This window comes from Anolis carolinensis, chromosome 2 (assembly GCF_035594765.1).
Source record: "Anolis carolinensis isolate JA03-04 chromosome 2, rAnoCar3.1.pri, whole genome shotgun sequence".
NCBI classification, from domain to species: Eukaryota; Metazoa; Chordata; class Lepidosauria; order Squamata; family Dactyloidae; genus Anolis; species Anolis carolinensis.
The window spans coordinates 30,901,938-30,928,412 of NC_085842.1; the positions used below are offsets into that span (position 1 = coordinate 30,901,938).

Below are 26,475 nucleotides of genomic sequence, written 5' to 3' on the forward strand. Positions count from 1 at the left end.
ACTCTTGATCCAAAATATTCAGTGATGTTGCCACTCTATGTGGTTCTCTGCCATATGCCACACTTGATAGGGGTCACTGAGACAAAATTCAAGATGCCTGAGATAATTAGTTTCAAATCCCTTTGATGAACAGCTTCTATTTAAAGAAAAATAAGGTTGGATCTCAGCGATATCTGGGTGACACAATGCAAAGACTGTCCTGTTCCCATGCCAGCCTTCAGACTGAATGCCACCTGGAAAATGAAAAGTAAGTATGTGTCTCTATAGATGCTGTTTGTGGTATAGTGACGACTTCTAACTGTAGTTATATTGCTGTGCTTTTATTTGTGCAATGTTAAACTAATCTCACTTTGGAATAATAAAACAGTGTTAGAAATAACATTTGAAATAATTTGAAAAATATAAACATTGTATGGTTATGATAATTATTGTATCAAAATTTTCCATGTCCACCCATGCCTCTGATGTTCTTGATTTTATATCTACCAGTAAAAATATAGTTTCATGCAGATGTTCTGACTCAGTTATTTATTTCCTTTATGAGGAAAATGGATATGCTTTGTGATCTATATTTTACTGTGGTGATTCTATGCTTATCTCATCACTTTCCTTTTATATCTACCAACAATATTTTTCAGAGTTTCAATCTATGCCTCCATCTATTGCTTTATTATTTCAAATGTTCATCATTAAAATGCTATTTTTCAGCTTTCTTCGTATACCTACTATTTCCATATGCCTTCTTTCACTTTTTTCCTTTTGCTCACTGAAGAACTCACATTGACTTTACAAAAGTATATACAGTAGAGTCTCACTTATCCAAGCCTCGCTTATCCAAGGTTCTGGATTATCCAAGCCATTTTTGTAGTCAATGTTTTCAATACATCGTGATATTTTGGTGCTAAATTCATAAATACAGCAATTACAACATAACATTCCTGTGTATTGAACTACTTTTTCTGTCAAATTTGTTGTATAACATGATGTTTTGGCGCTTAATTTGTAAAATTATAACCTAATTTGATGTGTAATAGGCTTTTCCTTAATCCCTCCTTATTATCCAAGATATTCGCTTATCCAAGCTTCCGCCAGCCCGTTTAGCTTGGATAAGTGAGACTCGACTGTACATATTTCAAATAGATTGCCATTTTTGAATGAAATTTAGTATTGTTACATAATAATAAGTTACATCAGACCTATATAAAAGTAAAGACACAAAGTAAAGCCATGTCGGAAATATAACATATTGAGATCCAATTGAAGCTATATTAAAGTAACATCCAGTCAGAACTGTGGTTGTTCTTTAAGAACTTTAACTCTGTTCACAAAGACTGGCAGTAAAACTCTGGAGGAGAGGAAGTTTGAGATCTGTTATTTAATAAATTGTTGTTCCCTGCATCACAGATACCTTCCAAATAAATAGCTAGTGTGGGGGCAGAACAAATATAGTGACAAAGGTTTCTGTCTTACCTTGTTCTTTCTTATCCTTGTTAAGTTACTTATGCACACAATTAAATTATGAAATTTATGATTGCAAGATTTGTTAACTTATTTGGATTTTGCTGGGAGGATTAGACAGATTCAAAGAGGAAAAGGCAATTACTAGCTACTAATTGTGATAGCATGCAAGCTCCAGGATCAGAAGTATCAATGGATATCAGTTGACGGAGAACCACAGAGGCAAGAGGACCATTGCAGTCTTGCTCTGCTCAACGCTTGGATATAACATCTTGGAAACAGTGATATCTGATGACCTCATGTCTGTGGGAGCTGAACGATTTATCAAAGATGCTGAACCTATTTGGAGGGAAAGGATTCAATACCCTGGATCATTCCTGTGGAGCCTCCGGTGGCCAAGGGGATAAAAGCCTTGTGACTTGAAGGTTGGGTTGCTGACCTGAAAGCTGCCAGGTTCGAATCCCACCCGGGGAGAGCGCGGATGAGCTCCCTCTATCAGCTCCAGCTCCATGCGGGGACATGAGAGAAGCCTCCCACAAGGATGGTAAAAACATCAAAAACATCCGGGCGTCCCCTGGGCAACGTCCTTGCAGACGGCCAATTCTCTCACTCCAGAAGCAACTACGGTTGCTCCTGACACACACACAAAAAAATATTCCTCTGAAGTTTGGAGTAGAATTGGCCTGGAATCCAATTATTACTGCTTACCAGTTAAAGGGTTGCCTATATTATGCTACTGTTGATCTGTATTTGTTCCCCTTAGGGCGGCTTTGATGGAAACTCCAGCTTTATCCATAAGCAACAGGAACCTATCAACAACAGGAAGAGAACTTGTAAGCATAATTTGTCCGCTGACGTAAAGGATCATTACCCAGCTTGCATGGAATTGGGATATCACTTTATTATTTCCAATCAGTGATTAGAGGTAGCAATGGAATTTCCTCCTTGATCTGCTATATTTTTGTTGGGAAGATGAGTAGAGGAAGGATCCTCCTATAATCTCTGATCACTGATTAGCAATAACAATTCCTCCTTTTGTCCCGTCATTGTTCATCCAAGTGCTTTATTTTTTATTGTTATTATTATTATTATATTTATTTATATCCCGCTTTTTCTCTTCATGTGGAGACCCAAAGCAGCTCACAACTATTTATTTATTTATTTATTTATTTATTTATTTATTTATTTATTTGCAGTATTTATATTCCGCCCTTCTCACCCCAAAGGGGTCTCAGGGCGGATTACAATGAACACATATATGGCAAACATTCAATGCCAACAGACAAACAACATATATAGACAGACACAGAGGCATTTAACATTTTTTTCCAGCTTCACGATTCCGGCCACAGGGGGAGCTGTTGCTTCACTGTCCAGTAACTAAATGCATTTCAATACAACGTAAAATATACAAATATTAAAACATTATTAAACAATATTAATATTAAAACAATCCAGGTTAAGACCATGAAAGCATATAAAATCACATCACAAAAGCATATTCCATTTGAACTTCCATGACGACATCATATGGGATCCTGGGATTTCCAGTTTAGGAAGATGCAATTAGAATTCATAGAATCATAGAATAGTAGAGTTGGAAGAGACCTCATGGGCCATCCAGTCCAACCCCCTGCCAAGAAGCAGGAAATCGCATTCAGAGCACCCCCGACAGATGGCCATCCAGCCTCTGCTTAAAAGCCTCCAAAGAAGGAGCCTCCACCACAGTCTGGGGGAGAGAGTTCCACTGTCGAACAGCCCTCACAGTGAGGAAGTTCTTCCTGATGTTCAGGTGGAATCTCCTTTCCTGTAGTTTGAAGCCATTGTTCCGTGTCCTAGTCTGCAGGGCAGCAGAAAACAAGCTTGCTCCCTCCTCCCTATGACTTCCCTTCACGTATTTGTACATGGCTATCATGTCTCCTCTCAGCCTTCTCTTCTGCAGGCTAAACATGCCAAGCTCTTTAAGCCGCTCCTCATAGGGCTTGTTCTCCAGACCCTTAATCATTTTAGTCGCCCTCCTCTGGACGCTTTCCAGCTTGTCAACATCTCCCTTCAACTGTGGTGCCCAGAATTGGACGCAGTATTCCAGGTGTGGTCTGACCAAGGCAGAATAGAGGGGGAGCATGACTTCCCTGGATCTAGACGCTATTCCCCTATTAATGCAGGCCAGAATCCCGTTGGCTTTTTTAGCTGCTGCATCACATTGTTGGCTCATGTTTAACTTGTTCTCCACGAGGACTCCTAGGTCTTTTTCACACACACTGCTGTCAAGCCAGGCGTCCCCCATTCTGTATTCTCAGCCAAAGAGCTCTTGAGACTTGACTAAACTATAAATGCCAGAATTCTACTTTATGTTGCCATGGTAGTTAAAGTGGGATATAAAGCACTATGTTGTTTGATAGGGCTCTCTATGAAGAAAGAGCAGGGAACTTCTAGAGACAAGGGGAGAAAGGGCTAGAAGGGAAGAACTTCTGGTTTGTAGTTCATGCTGCTGGTGAAGAAACAAAAATAGAAAAATGCTCAATATTCTGGTAATATCAGCAATATAAATGATATACCGTGCTTTGTTTTGGTTTTGTGTGTGTGTGTGCATGGTTCTGGTTTGTTTCAGAAATGAATAACAAATATCATTTTGGATTTCTGAACAATGAAGGGACATTAGGTAAATATTGCCTAAACATTCAGTAAATAAGAGAATTAAGAAAGATTGTAGCAAGACGTTTGCAATGTTTTTCAAATTGGAGGAGATGCATACAAACACGTGCATATTTTTATACAAGTGTACAAATATGCTTTGTAAATACATAAATGTGTATACTGAAGTGAATACATGCAAATTATATCTTAGTTTCTGCACAAGGAAAATGTATCACATTTGAAAACGAAAGGCCATTGCATTTGTGATTTGCACATGTCCTTCCTTCTGGCAAATTTCTGATTTTTTTCATGAGGGTACCTTGGTATGAAATTGCAGCTTGAGCATCTCTTATCCAGAATTCCAAAATCCAAAATTTTAGATGGTTAAGATATAGAAACCTTTGCTTTCTCACGGTTCAACGTACACCAACTTTGTTGCATGTGGAAAATTATTTAAAATATTGTGAATAAAATTATTCTCAGGCTAATAGTATAAGGTGTATATGAAACATAAATGAATTTTCTGTTTATATTTGGATTCCATCTCCAATATGTCTCATTTCATGCATATACAAATATTTCAAAGTAAACAAAATCTGTAATCCCAAACACTTCTTGTCCCAAGTATTTCTGATAAGGGATATTCAACCTGTACTGGGTAAACTGAAGTGTAGTCTAGGCCCAGGCAAGGCTAACAAAGATTTGAAGAATTGTCTGCTCTGGTAATGGGGAAATAATGTTTAATATTGGGCCAGTTTGTTTTTTGTTTTTTACTTTCACAGGGTTTCTTGAAAAATATTACTGAAGATTAGTAAAAGCAGAGGAAGTTCCTCAGATTGGTATAGCCAGCATTCAACAGAGTGCCACCATTCAGATGGAGGACGTGCATGAGATGGGTACAGAGGGAACACACGCATGTAGCTTTCAAAACACAGCTGACAGTGATGAAGACACTATTATCTCTGATGCCACATTTAGCCTTACGTCTGGAGAGATCACCAAGTACCAATCCAATACAAAGATCATACCGACAATCTACATTAGCCCTACCCTTGAGAGTAATATTGATTTTTGGGAAGAAGTGGATGACCAAGTTGACTATGAAGACAATGTTACTTCTGTAAATAGCCATGCTGGTACCTCAAAAGCGGTTGGCAAGTCAATTTCTGGAGATGCCGTCTCAGATTCCCAGGAAGACATCTTGGACTCATTTGACAATAACAATGCTTCAGGAAATGTGTGCAGTGAGGAATACATTATCAGCATGAGTTCGGGTGACAATACAGTCAAAGAGACCACTACAGTTCCTGGAAATACAGCCATTGCTCCCAGTGGAGATGCCTTCTATAAAACCCCTGGTAACATGGTTGTTGATGAAACCACTGTCAGTGCCATTAATGAAATAAGCACTAAGACAATAATAACCAAAGGAGATCTTTGCAATAGTGTTGACTCTGAAGAAGCTATACCTATTGGTGGGAATACTTCTGGAGAAGTTGTGGACTTTACAGAGACCAATGGTATTGAAGCAATCTTAGACTCCATGACTTATGCTACAAAAGAAGGTGTTTCCACAAATTTTCCTGAAGAATTCAGCAACAGTTCTAGCCCGGTTTCAGGACCTGTTGAAATTTCCCATCATGCCTTGAAGGAAATTTCACTCTCTGGCCCAGAAACCACTGGTGTATTTTCAGACAACAGGACTGATGTTCTTTTCGGTGAGGATGCCTCAACCACTACTCCAACATTTTCAGCTACCTTTCAACATGCTCCATCTGTTGTCTCAGAAACCACTGTTATCTCCTCCTCTGACAGCAACAACACTGCTGTTGAAAACCCAAAATCAATAGAGGGTCCTACAAACAAAATAGACGCCGTAATTAAAGAAGTCACAACCAGTACTCCCAGCATTGTCATTGCCTCCAGAGAGATGTGTAACGCTTCACCAGAGGACAACGTTGATGTTTCTGAGAACAGGACCTCTAGTTATAGTGCCACAACAGACTCTGGAAACTTTTCCATCATTTCTGATGAAAACATGCTCACCACTCTTATAACAGAGGCCTTCAGCAACTCCAGTCTTTCTGGAGAAAGTACCAGCATGCTGTCTTCTGATGATGTTAGGAATACTGAGATCTGTGAAGAGAAAGCAATCACTGAGTCTGAAAATCCCACTGTTGCACCTAGTTCCATTAGTTCCTTTGAATATACTAACACCACTGAATACATTGCTACTTTAGATTCTGCAAATAGCACAATCAAAGAAGACAACATTGTGACTGATCCAGCAAGCACCAATGAAACTGAACAACCATTTTCCCTCAGAAAGGGGACTAATGCCATTTCCAAAGATATTATTAATACTACTGTAAAAGAGATCTTCAGTGATACCACAACTGTTTCTTCTTCCACAGAAAGCATTGTTGATCCTATCTCTGTGTGTGCTAAAACTATAGCAATTCATGGAAACACGGGCATAAATATGGCTGGAAATGTTACCACCAGTTGTGGAACCACCACTGTCTCTGAAAGTGTAGTAAGCATCACTTTGGGCAAAAACAATCCCTATATACACAAAACATCTACCAATAGCTGTGGTGATTATGATGATGGCAAAGAAACTATATGCAAAGATATCAACCATTCTCTTTTTGATGAAGATATGATTATTACTTCATCTGAGGAAGCATCATGCCAAAACACCACTTTTGATATACTTGGATATGTTAGCAGTACTCCTCCCTCCCAGAATGCCTCCGGATATGGTGCCAAAACAGAACCTGAAAAATCATCAGAAACCATTACTGTCGATAACAGTATGACTTTTGGAAATAACACCATCACTCATGGAGTCACTGCTACCAATGATGTCACTCATACAATTCCTACAACTATTGCTATCACTGAATCTTCCAGAGAGATTGTCACTAAAAACATAGTTTTAGTTTTGGAAGACCATAGCATTACTGCGACAACAGGAGATGCTCCTGTTTTTCATGGCATTAGTAGTACAACTTCAGAACAAGGTATTATCACAACAACCTCTGGAGATGTCGAGTCTATGGCATCTAGAGAAACTGCTATGATTCATATTGAGAATGATTTTATTATAGCATCCTGTACTGATTCTGAGAATACTAAAGTCACCTCTTCTATATATCGAGATTCTGTTCCATCCTCTGAAGATACTGTCAGTGTTACCTGTACAAATGGTACCACTTCTACTAGTGAAGAGGTTTCCAACACTGTACCTAACCAAGTCCCCATTGAACCTTATCAGACCACTATATATACTGAAACAGCCACTATGAAACCTACATGTAAAGGCTCCCAAATCACAGATACCTCCATCAATTCTTCTGTGACCAGTGCCCAAGAAGCTAATAGCACAATGGAGTCTGCATATAGAGACACATCCATAACTGCCATTGACAAAAAATTGACATCTGAATATCCCAGCATCTCCCATGTGAGCCCACCATTAGGAAAAGAGACATCAGATTCTGATCTGACTACAAGAATTCAAGATGACATTGACCATGGGAGGAATGTATCTCAAGAAGGATTAATAACCCCAGTTCCAAGTCCATCCTCATCAGCTGATATCACACCTCCAATATCTATTTCTTCCCGAAGTCAACCCCCTCTTGAATCTACCAACACTCCTAAAGATAAAAATGATGAGGCTTCCAACTCTGGTGCATCTTCAGCCTGCAATGTAGCACTGGAGAGAAATTTGAGTGTTGCCTCAACTGATGATAAAAACAATCCCACTTCAGATACTATACTACTTGTTTCTGGTGGCTTCATGTCAACCTCTGAGTCTGCTCCTAGCATTTCTCTGTTCTCAAGAGAACTCAATACTTATGATGTTGTAGGAAACACTACTACCAATCTAGATGACTCATTATTAATTGACACAATTGACAGTGCTAGCACCTCTCCTGATACTTCAGTGAAGAAGTGGTATGGAGAGGAAAATTCTTCCGTACATTGTGAGACCACAACAGTCCTTGACTATCATATATCTTCATTCTCGGGTGAATCTAGTGCTCAAGCCAGCACAGAACAAACTTCTGACTTCAGTTATACAACCAATACCTCCAAGGATGCACATCTTAAAGAGACATTTGCTTCTGTGCACAATAAGATAACCACCAACCTTGAGGAAGAAGATGCCAAAGATGACACTGTTACCAGAGACATTTATGCAACTGTAGATGTAACCATTAATCCACCTTCTGTGGAGACATCCAGAGAGTTGGCCAGCTCCGGTGAACTTGCCACAACTGCTACACTTTTGGAAGATGCTGTTGCCCTTGTCACTGTCAAGGAAACCACCTCTACAAATACTGACCTTAAAAATGCTGCCACGATCATCCAAGATTTTTCTGAAGATACCGAAACAGTTTCTAAAAACAAACTTGCTTATATCCTTCATGATACCTCTCAAGTGGGAGAAATTATTTCTTCAGAAAAGAGCACATCTGATACCCTTGCAGACACTAAAATGGTTCCTGACAGTGAAGTCCTTACTTCTGAACTAATGTCCTCTGCAGAGATCCTTGAAGATACTACTGACCTTGTAAGTGACATTGCCCCAAAGAGGACTCTCAGTAATGACCTTTCTATGATGACTACAGATATACCAGCAGTTTCAGGTACAGCCAGCTCTCTTAATCGTACAGTTCCTATATTTGATGATGGCACTTCTGTGTCAGAGATTACCATGTGTTCTGAAGAAATTTTGTCTTCTGGGAATGAGTCCACAGTTTCCTATGTAGACCTCAATATTCAGAATCAGATCCCATTAACAGAGGCTTCTACTGTTGCCCCTGGTAAGATCTCCTTTTCTTCTGGAGAAACAGTTACCACTATCCCAACTTCTGAAGCAGAAATGATAATTAACAATGTTATTGAAGCTGACAACACTAACAGTGGAATCACTGATGATGCCAACATTCCTAGAAGCCTTGAAAATGTTACCAAAATCATTGTCCCCTGCATGAGCCCCATTGATGCAAATACTGGTGTTCCTATTCCTCTAGACACAAACACTTCAGCCATTGCCCTTCAAGAGACAGAGCCTTTGGGAGAAACATTTATATCTGGAAATGCTGTCAATCCGATCACAGAAGACAACAATGACCACCCAGACAGCTGCATTCCTAGTGAGGCATTCAGCACTCTGGGCAGCACTCCACATGAACACAATGGGCACCCATTCACTTCAAGCTTTGATACTGTTTCCACATTGGGAGAAACTGCTAGAATAGCTGAGACAAGAATTGCCTTTGAGAATTCCATGCCAGCTCCCAACCCATTTGCTGATGAAACTGTCTTAACTGATGATATTGGAGATGCTGGTCCATCTAAAGATATTACTAACATTACCTCTGAAGATTCCACTATTTCTGGAAGGATGAACACCGGTGAATCAGAAGGAACTGCTCTTACAAGTATCCCTGAGCATCTCTCAACTACTTCTGAAGCCATTATCTTGTCTTCTGAAAATGATACTACTGAACTCACTGGTAGCAAATGCCTATCCACTACTTCCGTAACTTCTGGAGATATTACTGCCACAACCCCTAAAGATAACACCATTGATCTCTATGTTCTAGATGGTGCCAACATACCCTCTACCATTAGAGACACTCACACTACAACTGTGCTTGGCTTTAGAGGTACCACCAGTGTGATCAAAAACAGTTCCACCCCAATTGTTGAAATAATCAGCAACACTCAGTCTGACACTTCTACCCCTAGTGATACAAAACCCCATAAAGAGACATCAGCATCTAAAAAGACATGTGTCCCAATGGCTCATGTGGCTGCTAGGGAAACCTCTAAAGTTCTCCCTAAAAGAGGAAAAGCAGATACATCTGATTTAGCAAATTCTATGAAGGGCACCACCACTACCACCCATACTAAAGACCCTACCTCTACTCCTAGAGATTATAATTATGTTTCAGATAGCATCCCAACCTCCAGAGGGAAAGTGACTGCAATGATAGCCATTTTTGAAGATGTGGGAAGACAGAATGAGAGCTTGAGCTCTAGAGCAACATTTTCCTTTGCAGAGACATCTGTAAGACAAGTATATACCAAATCTGGAATGAACCTTCCCTGTAGAGATGTTATCAGTACCAGTTCTGTGCCAACTAAATGTAAAGATCCTATCTTAACCCCTGTTGCTGCTTCTACTGCTGCTATTACACGGGCTAGTGAAACTTCATCTTACCACAGTAAGACCAAATCTCTAGTGAAATCAGATCCAAGGAAGAGGAGTACTATATCTACAACAGACTCTGTCCTTGGAACTGTCTCTTGCCCAAGAGAGACAATCCCTTCTCCCTCCAGTGTAATCTTGGACTCCTCTCCTGAAGACACCTCAAAAGGGATCTCTACTGTTGGGACTGCATTTGGACTTCGTGAGGCTGAGACTTCTCCAGTAACCATACCCTTTGAGGAGACTCATATCTCTGATAATGCTGCAACTCCTGTAGACATCAGCATCAAAACAGACAAAGTTGGTACTGAAGAGACACCTATATCTAATATTAACATTAACCTGGAGAAATATACCTCAATAGAAGTAAAAACATCCCCAGAAGAAATTGTTTCAGCTAGAAATATCAATACCGCTAGAGATAACTTTTTTTATGGAGCCATTAAAAGTTCTGTAGACTCCCTTGTATCTACAGATGTTGGACCTTTATCAGACTCTGTTTCTAAGTCTACCGTCATCTCTGTTGAGACTGCCACTCATGAAGATGTTGTTTCCTCAGAAAAAATAGAGACATCTAGAAATGCTTCTGTCCACAAAGTTGTAGCTGTAGACATCACTGCTAACAGTATTTCTTCCTCTGAGAATGTCACTTCCATGACCTCCAGTGATAATAGTCCTGATGATATGCATAATTCTGGAAACATCATCACCATCAATAGTGAGACAAACAATCTCAGATCTCCCACTGTCCCTAAAGGGGCAATCTTATTAGAAGATGGTACTACAAATTCTTCTATATATGAAAATACATCTGAATGTCTAAATAATCATGATAATGCCATATGTGCACCAGAAAATACATTCCCCACAGTTTCTGAAGATGCTGCTGTTGACTCTGGTAGCAGGGTCATTTCTCCTGATGATGCTGTCACTATTGGCCTTCAAAAAACCAGTGACACCTCCACTAGAGAAATCTGTAATACCACAGGAGCAGATCTCATTGCCCATAGTGGAGAGAAACCCGTCGCCACACTCAAAGAAGCTACTCCTGAGGAGACTAAGGCTAATGCTCCTTGGGAGACTGAAGTTGTATCAACCCTCACTCTGGAAGAGACAATTATTGCCACACCAGAAAAGACTGATACTGTCATTACCGAGAGCTACATGCCAACAGAAGAGAGTAGTGCTATTTCTTCTGGAGAATCTGGAGATGATGCCTCTGGAGAGACAAACATGGTTACATTTGGAAAAATTATTGGACCCAGCTCTGCAGAGTCATCCACAACTTCAAGAGAACCAGAAGATATTAATCCCAGAGAGATGGATGTCTCTGCCACATTTCGAGAGATTATTAATAACACCAAGGATTCTCCTGAACACTCCTTTTCTGATCCTGAAGAATTACATGTTGATGCCCCAGGAGAAATACATCTTGCCCAACCCGATAATATCACTGGAGACACCACTAAGGAGACCTCCGTTGACCTAGATGAGGCAACCATGGTCATTAGCAGAAAACGGTCAACCACAGTCTCAAGCAAGAACCTTCCCCCTGTCACTTCTGGAGCACATTTTGCCATCAGTCCTGGTGAGATTTCTCCCCCTGCTTCTCTAGGGGCTTCTGCTACCCTTGGTAAGACACCTAAAGGGAATGTTCTCATTGCTACAACCTCTAAAAGATCTCACATGGCCAGCCCCAGAGGGATTTCTTCAGCATCCCAAGAGGAAAATGGCACCATCAGACCAGGCAAGCTAAACTTTGATTTTATATATATGGGCTCCCTCAGAGTGGTTATTTGGGGGGTGGCGGGGTGGAAGAGAGACTGAGAAGATAAAATAGAATTCGAGATTGGTTTTTTAGGGGTGGTTTACAGTAGTATGGAGTTTACTGATCCCCAAATATTTAACAATGTGTGTGTGTGCCTTCAAGTCACATATTAACTTAAGGCTACAACCTGAGTTCTTAGTGCAGATGTATTTTCCACTGAATTAATTCAGTGGAGTCGGGGGTGGAAAGGAGTGGCAGAATCATGTCTTGCTCTGTGGACTCAGGCAAAAGACAACTTCTGCAGCCTCTCCTAGCTTGTATGTTCTTCTTCATTAATAAGGTTTGCCATCTTGACCGTGTTCTGATACTGCTTGGACATGTGTATCCTGTTTTCATTTGTGAAATGTGGGAGGGTGTTGAGCAACATCTGGAGGGCTTTGGTGGCAAAAACCCCACCCCCTGAAATGAATCCTGTGCTTCCGGTACTTCTTGTTTAGAAATGGAATCACTCTCAGAAGCTTCAAAGGAGTACAATTCCATCTTTAAACAAATTGCAAGGGAAAATTAACATTTCTTTGGTGTGTGTGTGTATTTATTGACCTGTGGAGACTGCCCTCTCCTGGCTAAAAGCTGATGTGGCCACACTGGCCAGACTCAAATTTCTCCTGTCTGGGCCATATCATACCTATAAAAGTTCTAGAACTTTTTTTAGACTGTCACAATGAAATGAAAAGTGGGGACTTGTACATTTGAATGTGCCTGGATAAAAACCACCCTTTTCTTCTTCTTTTTAAACCCACCTTGCAGTGGTCCCTCCATCATATTGGTCAATTATGATTACTGGCATCGTGATGACATTTAGCCTGGTTGCAGGACTTTGCATGGTAAGAATATGGTCTCGACATTTTGGCTTCTGTTATTGGGCTGAAAACCAAAAGAGAAGAGGGACAAGGAGAAAGATGGTGCCTGCTAGATGTGGACTGAAGCCAACCTTAACAGGACAGGAGGAAAGGAAATCTCCTCAATATCTCTAGAGCATACATTGCAAAAATGATCATGGGAGGGGTAGAGGTGAAATTAGAGGGAGCTTTTTTATCGTGTCAGAAGAGAATTGAGAATATACTACAAGTCGCTTCTGATGTGAGAGAATCGGGTATTTACAGAGACATTGTCCAGGGGAAAGTCGGATGTGGCTTCTCTCATGTCCCCGCATGGGAAGCTGGGACTATCAGACGGGAGCTCACCCCATCTTACGAATTCAAACTGCCGACTTTCAGAGTATTAAGTCAGCAGTTCAGCCAGCACAAGGGTTTAACCCATTGTTGCAAGAGTGCTTGTGTCTGGAAGCACAAATACTTGGAGATTATATATGTAATAGTTGCATGATGCATTTTATAAAAGTCCCTTCAGGTCCTTTCCCTGCATCCTTAACCATCATACTGCTGAGACTCTGCAGGAGCAATTTTGAGGCAGGTGGGGTGGAACACTGAATATTTTGGAAGTTAGCATATGATTTTTTTTCAACCAGCAGCCTAATCACATGCAGCATAACAGAAGCATGTTTGAACAAACAGATATTATCAGATTACAACTTTTAGCATCCCTTATACTGGCTAGGATTGTTGGCAGATACAGCCCAAAAACATCTGCAGCGCCACATGTTTCTCCACTCCAGTGACAACAATGCAGAGGAAGATGAAGAAAAAAACCAAACAGAGACTAAACATCTGAACAGGTTTAGGACCTTATCAGATGCAGGGAAAGGAGCATCTTCTACCCACTACTCTCCACATGACGCAGGGCTACTTCTAGTGAGACTTCGAGGGGCTTTATTGCAGTAGCGGAGAGAAATGGAGCCCAGAGGAATCAAGTGTTTACCAGACTCCTCTTTGAAGAAGGGAAGAGGAGGCAGAGAAGAAGTGGGGACAGATGGGGAAACAACGTGGGAAGAAAAACATGAACTTTAATAGGAGGGAACAGAGCCTGATGGTTCCCTCCGCTGTCCCCCGCTTTCCCTGTCCTCTGCTTGTCTGATAAGGTCCTAAGTCTGTTTTTTCTTCATCATCTTCTTCTGCGTTGTTATTGCCATCTTTATCTGAGTTTCTATTGCCTGAGCCTGGCAATGTACTTTTATTTGGACTACAACTTTTCAGAATTCTCCAGTCAACAAGGATATTGGCCATGCTAGCTGGGGGATACGGAGAGTTGTATTTTTTTAAGTACGGTAACTTTTTCTCAGCTCTGAATGCTATGTTAGAAACCTACAAGTTGGGCATCCCTTATTCAGAAATTGAAAATAGTAACACCTTTGTTTTCTGATGATTCAATATACACAAAATGTGTTTATGCAAAAAGATATTGAAAATATTCTATAAAAAGTTTCTTCAGGCTATGTATATAAAGAGTATATGAGACATAAAATAATTTTGTTTTTAGGCTTGGATCACATCTTTAGAATATCACAGTGGGCCCTTGGTATCCACTGGGTTTGGTTCCAGGACACTGCCTTTACCCCCAATGGATCCCAAAATCTGTGGATGCTCAAGTCCTATTATATATATATATATATCATAGTAAAATGGTGCCCCTTGTATAAAATTGCCAAATCAAGGTTTGATTTTTTGGAATTTGGAGAAAATATTTTCAAGCTTTAGATCATGCTGAGCCTCTAAAACAAAGTTGGAAATGGTCTGGCACAGGAGGGGTCAAATTGGTGGGGAAAATATAATGACAAGAGATGGGAGTAAGGACTTTATCACTCAAGGCTAGTAAATCACAATTACAGTAGAATAATACCGTCTTTACTTGCACTTATTAGTACAATTCTCTTCTGTCATTGCTTTAAATTACAATAGTTAGTGAAGAACTATTTTCATTGATGAGGAAAATCTATCATTGGCTCCCAATCACTACTGTCCCAATACTGTCTCTGATGCAATGGGTCCCTTCTTCTCCAGTTGTGATATTCTGGTAATCCCATGGCATGAGTGGGCATAATGCTCACCCTCTCTCACTATTCCCAAGTAGGATGAGGTTTGTTTGTTTTTTGGGGAGGGGGGTTGAAATAATTTTTAATTGAAAATTTTCAAACAACGTATACATCGAAAGAGGGGGAACAATATTTAATAGAAAAGTTAAGAAAAATAGAAAAGGAGAAGAAAGAAAAAAAGAAAAAAATAGTTTTTTTTTAAAAAAAGGGGTTTTTTGAACTTCCGCTCAACTCTTGTTCCTCTTCTGTTTTTCTTTTGTTCTAATTCTTTTTAATTCTCTCCCGTTTGATTAAAAAGAAAATCTTTATTTTCTGTCTATTCTTCAAGGATTGTAATTTAAATTCATGTACTCTTCAAATATTGACCAGTCAGTCTTCTTTACCCCCTTACCAGTATTTTTTTTCAAATAATATGTTAGCTGGTCCATATCTTTTATTTCCCATATTTTTTAACCAATCTTCTCTATTGGGTATCTGCTCCATCTTCCACTTCTTTGCAAGGACCATCCTTGCTGCCGTTGACAAAAAATATTACTAGTTTTTCTTTGTTGATATCATGAAAAATGTCTTTATCCAAAATGCCCAAAAGGTAAGTCTCTGGTTTCATTGAATAATTCATCTTTAAAATTTTCTGACTTTCACTATGCACCATATTCCAAAATTCTCTTACTTTGTTGCAGGTCCACCAAGGGTGAGGTTGTTTTTAATCAATTTTTATTTTCATTTATATTTCTCATCTTTGCCATAATTGTGCAATCAAGTCAAAAATAAATTTTAAAAATTGAAAGGCATGTATATGCCAGTATTGAAGATGGGGTTAACAAGGTATAGCAGAAGAGGTATCATGGGATTGTGCACGGCCAAAGCAGCAAAGTAGAGCGATTGCAAAGAAGTGTGGGAGGGACTGTTTCAATACCGTTGCTTCAGTGATGCAATTGCTGAGAGACAACAGGATGGTGTGATAAAGTCCTCAACGTAGTCATATGTGATTCTGATGTATTAAGGGTAAGTGAACTAGCAAGTTAATAAACGTTAAACCTAGTATTTTTTTCAGAGTACTGAATTCTGTGTCCAATGCCAGCTTTTGCACATGTGTGGCACAATCATTGATATGCAGAAGATTACAATTCTGATTACTTCACTTTATGTTAAAGAGATGACAATGAAAATTGCTGCATCCAAATGTAAAGTCATATGAAAAGGTTATAAGAGAAAGAAGAAGTTTGGGGTCCATGCATATGGGAGTTCAACTTTTTGGCTTCATGGTGTACCATATATGACTATACATTGGATGTAAACTGATACTTTTTCTGCCTCTACCTTTCTCAGGTCATCTATTACATCACATTCTACATCTTGGTCACCTACTCAACGTCATAAGGAGATCCATTCTTTCAAGATTGTGTTGAAATAGGATGGTGCTAAGTAACTGTGGGGATGCTATGCAAAATGTTTTCTATGGATGATATTGCAAGGAACATTGGGAGAGGAAAAAAGCAATTCTTGGAGGGCAACCCTCTTCAGGAAAGGAAGACCACAAAGTCAGTGGACCAGGGAGATCAGAGTGAGATCCACTCACTTTGGAAAACTACAAATGGGCAAATATATTCATTACCGTTACTGCTCTAGCATTCACACAAAATCAAATTTGAGAGTTGAGATTTCTGTCGGCTCAGCTTTTCGTATCATTCCACTTTAACTGCCATTGCTGTGTTTTCTACAATTCTGCGGTTTATAGTTTGGAAAGGTACTAGAGTTCTCTAGCAAATAATTCACAATAGTCTTTCCACAAACTAAAAATCCCAGGATTCTATTTGATGTTGCCATTGCATTTGCAATAGAATCTGAGCACTATAGCTGTGCCCAGGATCATTGCTTCTTATGAGAAAGACTGGGTTTGTGAAGTCTTTGAGCACTCTGATACCAAGTTCATCAATTGCCCTGTTAATTCTTGTTTTCATTTTGTAGGAAATGCCTGCCATGGCTGGGGCAGAGCTTAGAATTATTTACTTGTAAATTGCAGTTTCCAGCATCCTTCTCCCAATGGAGCAAACAGAAATCTCAGTTGGCTAACACATAGCTGTGCTGGCTGGGAAATCCTGAGATGTGTATTCCATACGTAACTTTTCCAAACACCATTATAGCTACAATGGCCATGCATTTCCTAGAATGGTTTGCCTAAAATCAGTTTTGATTGGGCCCCATAAAGCTCTCACAGCTCTGTTTTAAGCGGTTACATTTATAAAGATTAACTGCAGTAAGATTGTGTTGTCGAAAGCTTTAGTAGCCTGAATCACTGTGTTGCTGTGAGTTTTCCAGGCTGTATGGCCCTGTTCCAGAAGCATTCTTTCCTGACGTTTCACCCTCATCTGTGGCAGGCATCCTCAGAGGTTGTGAGGTCTGTTGGAAACTAGGCAAGTGGAGTTTGCATACCTGTGGAATGTCCAAAGTGGGAGAAAGAACTATTGTCCGTTTGAAGAAAGTGTGAATGTTGCAATTGGCCACCTTGATTCGCATTGAATGGCCTTGCAGCTTCAAAGCCTGGCTGCTTCCTGTCTAGGGGATATATAAACCTCACTTGCCTAGTTTCCAACAGACCTCACAACCTCTGAGGATGCCTGCCATATATGTGGGTGAAACATCAGGAACGAATGCTTCTGGAAAAGGGCCATACAGCCCGGAAAACACACAACAACCCCAATCCAAGGCAGTTCACCCCAGTTTACCCTGATTTGATGACTAAAAGTCTCTGGATGCTGTTTGGACATAGAGTGACCTTTGGGTCATTTCAGGTTTTATGGCCAGGATAAGCAAGTTCTTGTTGTTGTTGTTGTTGTTGTTTATTCGTTTAATCACTTCCGACTCTTTGCGACCTCATGGACCAGACCACGCCAGAGCTCCCTGTCGTCCGTGGCCAACCCCAGCTCCTTCAAGGTCAAGCCAGTGCCTTCAAGGATACCAGCCATCCATCTTGCCTTGGTCGGCCCCTTTTCCTTTTCCCCCAGCACCATTATCATCTCCAAGCTTTCCTGTCTTCTCATGATGTGGCCAAATTACTTCATCTTTGCCTCTAATATCCTTCCCTCCAGTGAGCAGCTGGGCTTTTATTTCCTGGAGTATGGAGCAAGTTCTTAGACTTTGAATAAAGTCAGCAAACATTTTATTTCTATGTAGTTGTCAATATATCAATGTACAAGCTAGGAGAAAACTAATCCTTTACAAATGTCGGAGTAATTTTTCTAGGGAAATAGCCATATACTGGCTGGCTTCTTGTATCACATAATTAAGTTCTAGCGATTTTTACATCTCATCTCTCTACAAGTCTGAAATAATAAATACATTTGATTCTTATATCCATGCTAAGAAACCCCATCTTTGTTCAATTTATTGCATGCTAGAACGTGACATAATTAGCATTGTCTAGTAGAAGGGGCCAAAAATTGCAAACAATTGAAATAGCTTCAAAGGCCCAAAACACATTTCCAGTCAGAAATGCTGTTAGCATAAGAACTGAACTTTTCTGGTGTAAAAAAAATTAATATGTTTCTGAGCAATTGTTTAGCCAGTGAGGTTCATGACCTTGGATGGCAAGAGGCCTCTTTTCTGAGCTATCAGACTGAGGTTGCAGGCAAGTAGTCACAGTCATAGCTGGTTTGGGTAGGATGAAATTGGCTCCAGGAGCGAAAGAATATGTAGCTTGAATACAACTCACAAATGACAGAGAAATAGAAGGGTTTGTAACCTATTGTCAAAAGGAAGTATTGAAGAACTGCAAAATGTGTACTGCTGCCTTTTGGGGAGAATGGAAGCTGTACTGAACCTTCACCCCCTTGGGCTACTTGCATCTTCTCTCCTGCTCAGTATGTATATTTATAAATAAACAGATTGTACAAAGGTACTCTAAGTCTCTAGTCTTTCTTCCCGTTGAGAGGGAAGGGTAGGAATCGTGGTATTCTAGGTTTTGGACTACAGGTCAGAGAACTCCTCACCATTGGCTAGGGTACCCAAGGCTGATGAAACTTAAAGGCTAACAACATCTGGAAACTGTGATTTTTACTCAACCTGGTCATGACATCCAACCCCTTACCCTGCCAGAAAGATACAGTGATGATTTTTGGATGGTGTGATTTTAATATTGAATGTAATGTTTTTAAATGTTTAATATGTATAAATTTTAATTCAATTGTTTTATGTTTACTGTTTGTATGTGTTTTAAGGCATCTAATGGTTTCTCTGCGGGGCAGAGAAAGGCGAGGTAGAAATGGGGTAAATAAATGAATACTATAGGAAAACAGAAGACAATTCTGGCCTTTCAGATTGTGCTGAACTCACATCAGCTGTAGCTGGTCTTATCAATGGCGAAGGATGATGTGACTACATTCAAACAACATCAGGAAGTCCTAGACTAGAGGCTCATCAGATTATGTTAGTGCATGCAGTGCTTAGAGCAGTGGTTCTCAACCTGGGGTCCCCGGATGTCTTTGGCCTACAACTCCCAGAAATCCCATCCAGTTTACCAGCTGTTAGGATTTCTGGGAGTTGAATGCCAAAAACATCTGGGGACCCCAGGTTGAGGAAAACTGGCTTAGAGATATTGAATTAAGGAGCATATACACCAACAACTTGGAGAAAGAAATTAAGCTTTGTTGTGGGATGTCCATTCAAGGTTGGAAAGTTACTCGGGTGCTGATCTAACTTAGCTACATCTTGGAGACTTGAGAGAGTATTCAAGGAAAGAAGAATAGTTGGAAAAATCATTGCTAAGAGTGGTTTACATCAATCACTGAGAGGTCAGGGTAGGAAGACATAGAGGGAGATGCTTCAGCTCACTCAGACTATCTAACGCTGCCCAATGTGAGGGATTCTTCAATCTTCAGTGCTAAGCGTTGTTATATTTCCAGCAAGTTCAACATCCTGTTTTCTGGACTGGTTAGACACATGCCTCCACACAGGTAGGAGAAGCATAGTCATAGTCACATGTCATCGCCATGATAAGTCTCCTGTATCTGAACCCTAGGAGTCCCGGTGGTGAAGTGGGTTAAAGCGCTGAGCTGCTGAACTTGCAGACCGAAAGGTCCCAGGTTCAAACCCCGGGAGCAGCATGAGCAGCCACTGTTAGCTCCAGCTCCTGCCAACCTAGTAGTTCGAAAACATGCCAATGTGAGTAGATCAATAGGTACCACTCCGGCAGGAAGGTAACAGCGTTCCATGCAGTCATGCTGGCCACATGACCTTGGAGGTGTCTACGGACAACGCTGGCTCTTTGGCTTAGAAATGGAGATGAGCACCAACCCCCAGAGTCAGACATGACTGGACTTAACATCAGGGGAAACCTTTACCTTTACCTATCTGAACTCTGAAATTCACCTTAAAATCCAGGCAAAAATTTGCAGAGTGGGCCACTGGAGGATGATGATTCACCCAGGACCCTTCTACCAGCTATAGTATGAGGAATTGTGAAAAGACCCTGAGGTGGTCCCTGTTTCTGGCATTGCACTGTGGCTCACTGGTGGGAGTGGACTGGGCAACTCATCCTTCGGCACCCTGCTTGCTGGTCCTGCAGAATTCTGTTCTTGATGCATCTGTCTAGATTTTAAAGTGGGCTTTAGGGGCCTTTATGATCATGCCAAAGCTACCATCATGATAAATGGGAATGGGAAACAGCTGCAAAGTTATAACAGATTAGTAAGGTGCTAACCATTATTTATGATTATTCATCTCCACTTCAAAAAAACAGGTTTAATGACAGCTGGGAAACATTAAAGTGATTAGTGAGACTTCTGTATAGTTTTTCACTAGTATGAAAACATCCCAAAATATTGCAGAGGAAAAATGCTAAGCAGAATATCGAGGGGATGAATTATACGTCATTGCAGGAGGATGCCTGAACTTCATGCAGTAAGGAACCTGGGAAAAAGAATACAAAGATTTGTAAAGATACATGGGTTATGCAGTCCAGTGAGCAACATTGTGCCAAGGATCAGATCTAGTTATTTGTGTTTTTTCCATTTTGCAAGGGTTTTGCGCCCCTAACACTAGCAAATGGGGGGACTGGCTATCTTTCCCCATCATTTGCTACTCAGCATTCCTTATGTTACAGAGTTTTGTAGTCCTTGAAGGCGTTGTGCAGAACTGAGCTGTGCCTTCAGTCAGGGCATTTTTTCTAGAGAAGAAAATAGTATTTTTGCTTGGCATGCTTAGAAGGAAAATATTCATACCCACAAGAATGGTACGTGGGTACCTACATTCAGTTGGTCCAGCCCCATGCCCTTAACACCATCTATTCTTAGGATAATCACCCCTCCCAAGACCCTCTTGAAATTGCAAGTGAAATCACTTTAACTGCCATGACAAAATGTTTTGAAGTTATGGGATTTTAAGTTTAGCAAGACAGTGGTACCTTCTGGCCAAGAACACTAAAGACCTTGTAACATTACAAATCCCATGATTCCATAGCACTGAGTCATGGTAAACATTAATTCTACAGTGTTGATGACACCTTCACTTTCATTCTTGCAATGTTGGCCGATAGGCAACTAAATACTATTCTATATAATGGTTTTGGAAGATTCAGAGACAGCTCTCCAGATTGGGCCATTCTAATACTTACCAAAAACAAGAGGCCGACTAGCATAAAAAGGAAGAATGTTGTTGTCAAGCAAATAAGAACCGTAGCCCATGCTGGGAAACCATCACAGTCCAGGTAACATGTTTCAGGATTCTCTGGAATAGATTAATATTATGAATATGTTTCATTCAACTTTGTGGCCAAGTGCTAACATCAGTAAGCATTAACAAATTCTGCAACCCATGTGGAACCTTCTGCCTGCCAATTTCTCATTAGAATTGTTTTTGACACCTACATTTGCAATGGCAAGGCCAGGACAAATTCAACATATTTTCACAGATAAAGTGAAATTCTACTCAGAACGAGAAAACCACACATTTTCTTGCTCCTTACCTTGAGTATCAGATGAAGGCTCTCTAAGTGTGGGAGTGATGGTGGTATCTTCATGGTCTGAGAAGCTTGTTTTCCCAGTAATTGCACCAATAGGACTTTCTGTTTCTGGCATTTCTCGTGTACTAACATCTTCCTGATCAGAGAAAGGTTGCTGAAGTAAATCAAAGATATCCATAGTCAAAGCTGTAGCAGTTTTATGAGCCACTGTTGTTGTGTCTATTATTGAAGGAGTCTTCTCAGAAACTGTGTTGGTAATATTTGGGGGAACATTTTTAGTGGCATCTTCAAGAGGAGAGGTGGAGACACCAAGATCGGTTATATTAGGGACAAAGGCCCCTTCTGAAATAGTCCCTTGAGTGGTTGTATCTTGAATGGTTGTGATGGAGGCTCCAAAAATGGGCAACAGGATTTGAAGATTAATGGTGCCACATCTTCCAGAATTAAGTACCATTTTATCTGAGATAATCACAGTTGCAGCAAATGAGATTTCATATCCCTTAGAGATGGTAGTTACAGTGTAAGTCCCATTAGTGTCCATTATGCATGGCAGAGGGTCTATTTTCATAGCTGGCATCTCACCGCTGATGTTGATGGGGAAGGTTGACTTCAGTTCTTCAGTTCTTCCCGCAGTGATCGCGGGACCTGTGGGTGCTGGAAAAGTGATAAACAATTGTATAGCAGGCCATCCACTTTTGCAAGGATTAGAGATGCAGGATCCCTATTAATGTGAAAGAACTGTGAATAAAAAAGCAAGTTTTTTTTCTTACCCAAGAGAACACTTCTCTGGGAATTTCCAGGTCTTTCAGGGTGTCTTTATGGACAACTTTTGGAAATTTCCAGGTTGACTTTATGGACAACTTTTGGAAAAAAAATTGAACATACAGCCACCATGGAAGACCTAGAGACCTAGGGCTCGGGCTGTGGCGCAGGCTGGAGAGCAAGCCAGCTGTAACCAGCTGCAATGAATCACTCTGACCAGGAGGTCATGAGTTCGAGGCCCGCTCGGAGCCTATGTTTGTCTTGTCTTTGTTCTATGTTAAAAGGCATTGAATGTTTGCCTATATGTGTAATGTGATCCACCCTGAGTCCCCTTCGGGGTGAGAAGGGCGGAATATAAATGCTGTAAATAATAAACAGAGATTCTTAGAGAGAACATATTAACCAAATACACAAATAAAGGCATTTCTTCACTCCAGAATGGCACAGATGCAACAGCTTACCACTCCTCCCCCTCAACTACAGTTTTACCCTATGTACTGGCTGAAAATTGTGATATGGCATCACATCTAGTGTGCCATTATGTACCAATTTGGCAAGGGGCCCATAGGTTGAGAACCACTGTGGTAGGCTGTTAGGAAATGTAGAAGTTGAAGTCCAAAACACTTGGAAAGCTGAGGTTTGCCCATGCCTGCTCTAGAGTCATAGTCCAATGCTCAAAACACTACACTGTGCTGTTTCCTAGACAAAAACAGAAGAGGAGAATTTTGTGCAAAATCCCGAACTGTGAATAATTCACAGAAGGAACAAAATCACTCAAATTACTTGATGCTTCCTTTGAGAAGAAAATGAGCAAGGAATTATGCCCCAATTAGGAAAGTGTCTTACCTGCTTCTGCAAGGCACAGGATGGCTGGCAAGATGATTTCCCACCTGGCAGCCAGAACAGGCTCCATTGTAAGGGCTTCTCTGTCGCTCTGCCAGCCACCAACTGCAGGAGATCCAGGGACCAGATGGGATGGTTTTACAAGCAGAAGGGTTTGTGTGGTTGCCAGTGAACCAGAGGAGTGTTCCCAATAAAAGATGGCAATTCTGTTGCACGTGAAACCCTGATGGGCATGGGGGAAACTATAGCTGCTAAGGGGAACAAAGGGCTTTGCTTCCAATTTGCTTCTCAACCAAAGTTCTCCCATTTTATGACATTTTTCTCTCCCTTTTTCTCTATTTACTCCATGTCTTATAAAACATTTCTAGGAAAGGCAAGAGGAAATCTGACTTTTCCAGAGATGAAGGAATAAGAAACTTTAAGGGAAATTTTAACACCCTGCCCCCTTACTCCTTTTTAAAATTTACTTCCTAATGTTTCGCTTCTTCCTAATGCTTAAATGGGATCAGTTTTCCTGCAGTTTGAATCGTCTTCTCCTTGTCCTAGTCTCCAGAGCAGCAAAAAACAAATTTACTCATATCGTAATATGACATTCTTTTAAATATTGGAACCTGACTATTACATCCTCTCTCAATCTTCTATCAAGATTAATAGACCCAGCTTCCAAAGCCACTCCTCAGTGGGCTTTGACTATATATTCCTGAATGCTAGAAGAAGGTAAGATTGGTGGGTCTTTGTGGTTTCTTCCAACTCTGTGATTGTCTGATTCTATATTCATCATCAATACAGTAGAGTCTCACTTATCCAAACTTCACTTATCCAAGCTTCTGGATTATCCAAGTCATTTTTGCTGTCAATGTTTTCAATATATCATGATATTTTGATGCTAAATTTGTAAATACAGTAATTACAACATAGCATTACTGCGTATTGAACTACTTTTTCTGTCAAATTTGTTGTATAACATAATGTTTGGGTGCTTAATTTGTAAAATCATAACCTAATTTGATGTTTAATAGGCTTTTCCTTAATCCCTCCTTATTATCCAACATATTTGCTTATCCAACATTCTGCCGGCCCATTTATGTTGGATAAGTGAGACTCTACTGTATTTTCAAAGTAAATACCACACAATTAAACAGGAAACAACACTTTAAAACCAGGAACTGAAATGTTTCAGATTATGTTACATAATGTAATCTACGTTAACACTTCAACTACAATTTTTTATTATTATTTATTTATTTATTTGCTCTGTTTATACCCTGCCCTTCTCACCCCAAAGGGGACTCGGAGCAGCCTTACAATAGGTAACAATTTGATGCTGCATAAAACAGGCATATAATAAAATAAACATACACATTAAAATGTAAAATCAAAAAGCATATAAACATTAAAATCAATTATTAAAAACTACACAATCTGAAATCATAGTCAAGGAGCCTTTCCAGTCGTGATTGCACATATTCTATCTTCAGTTATTGCACAGCATTGTTGTCAAAGGCCATGTTTTTACTTTATTTCTGAAGGTCAGGAGGGAGGGAGCTGATTTGATATATAAAACTACGCTAAGACACTTAGTGTGTGGTTTTATAAGATATAAGAAAAAAAGGTAGAAAAGACAAATGACTTCCAACTTTCAAGCTAAAGTTACAGTTTTCACATAAGCCACTTCCTCAAAATCAATTCCCTAAATGAACGTATATTTTATTATTATTTTATTACGGTATTTATATCCCGCCCTTCTCACCCAACAGGGGACTCAGGGTAGCTTACAATAAAACACATATATAAAAATTGTACAATACACTATAAAAAAGTTAAAAATTATTAACTTACATCGGACATTCATAAAACACGTTCTAACTTCTACATGTTATTAAAATCCTGTTGATTTCAAATCCTACATCATAAACATCATGACTGGTTCACTTTTTTTCAAAAATTAACACTACATATTTCTGTAGCTCAATGTTCCCACTGTTCAAAAAATAACCTACAAAAGAGTTCAGAGCAGAGTTGGGTGGAAACTCAGGAACCTGTTATTTTTGGCAGGCTATTTGGCAGGTCATATCTCCCAAATTACAGGCTCTTATGTCAGATGAAGAATAGAATGAGATACCGGAAAGGAAATGTGGCATTCCCAAACTTGCTTCTCCCGTTATATGGCAAAATCTTCCTCTCATGAACAAAGTGTGATAGAAGCCCGAGGGGACCACAACCAAAAGAATGGGTAAAGCTTTTCTGTGAAGGAGGTCCTGAAAGTAAAGAGAGGCTTTGTGTCCTGTGAATCAGAGAACGTTAATCGGCCTCTTTCATAGTCCAAGCTCACAAGAATCCTGCGGGTCGAGGTCTCAGTCTCTTCCTTGGAGGCTGGTGTTGTTGGAAAGAGCTGGCAGGGGCCGAGCTCCACAGCCCAAATCCCACGTTCTGGCTGAAGCACCACCGGCTTCTTCCTATCCACGGACTCCTTCGCAACCCCTAGGGCCCAACCACATTGGCCTTTCACATCCACCAACCAGTGGTGACGGCCTCCTGCGAAACCCTCGGAGCCCAGGACACAAAAAGAAGGGTAGAATCTTTTGGAAGTGTTGCCATGAGTTGGGCAAATGTCCCTGCGACTTGCAGTCCTCCGGTTGGCTGAAATAACCAGGCTGGGGTGAGCCGAATCAGGATCCAGGGTCAAGATCTCTACAATTGAGGATACGGAGCAGCAGGATTAATACATTCAATTCCTGTTATATTTACTCACATTTAAAGTAAAGGTAAAGGTTTCCCCTGACATTAAGTCCAGTCATGTCTGACTCTGGGGGTTGGTGCTCATCTCT

At 40.3% G+C, this 26,475-nt stretch overlaps 2 protein-coding genes across 4 annotated transcripts in view; one reads left to right on the forward strand and one right to left on the reverse strand.

Moving 5' to 3' along the window:
* On the forward strand, positions 1-18,982 carry LOC103278037 (serine-rich adhesin for platelets). The gene is made up of 5 exons (XM_008105645.3): positions 1-247; positions 2,222-2,291; positions 4,878-12,074; positions 12,903-12,979; positions 16,414-18,982. Exons 3-5 carry the CDS (start codon positions 4,970-4,972, stop codon positions 16,462-16,464), a joined length of 7,233 nt encoding a protein of 2,410 aa, XP_008103852.1. The 5' UTR covers positions 1-247; positions 2,222-2,291; positions 4,878-4,969; the 3' UTR covers positions 16,465-18,982.
* Positions 18,228-26,475, reverse strand: part of LOC103278024 (E3 ubiquitin-protein ligase TRIM39) — a 23,685-nt gene continuing 15,437 nt past the window's right edge. Inside the window, exons 1-4 of one of the 3 annotated variants that reach the window (XM_062969593.1) lie at positions 23,651-25,827; positions 22,046-22,696; positions 21,695-21,807; positions 18,228-20,991 (exon numbers count right to left, since the gene is read on the reverse strand). In XM_062969593.1, the coding sequence (XP_062825663.1) occupies positions 20,920-20,991; positions 21,695-21,807; positions 22,046-22,696; positions 23,651-23,954 (1,140 nt within the window). In that variant the 5' untranslated portion in view covers positions 23,955-25,827 and the 3' untranslated portion in view covers positions 18,228-20,919. Of the gene's footprint in view, positions 20,992-21,694; positions 21,808-22,045; positions 22,697-23,650; positions 26,339-26,475 lie in introns of those variants that run through there. The other 2 variants (XM_062969592.1, XM_008105590.3) reach the window with 2 other exon arrangements.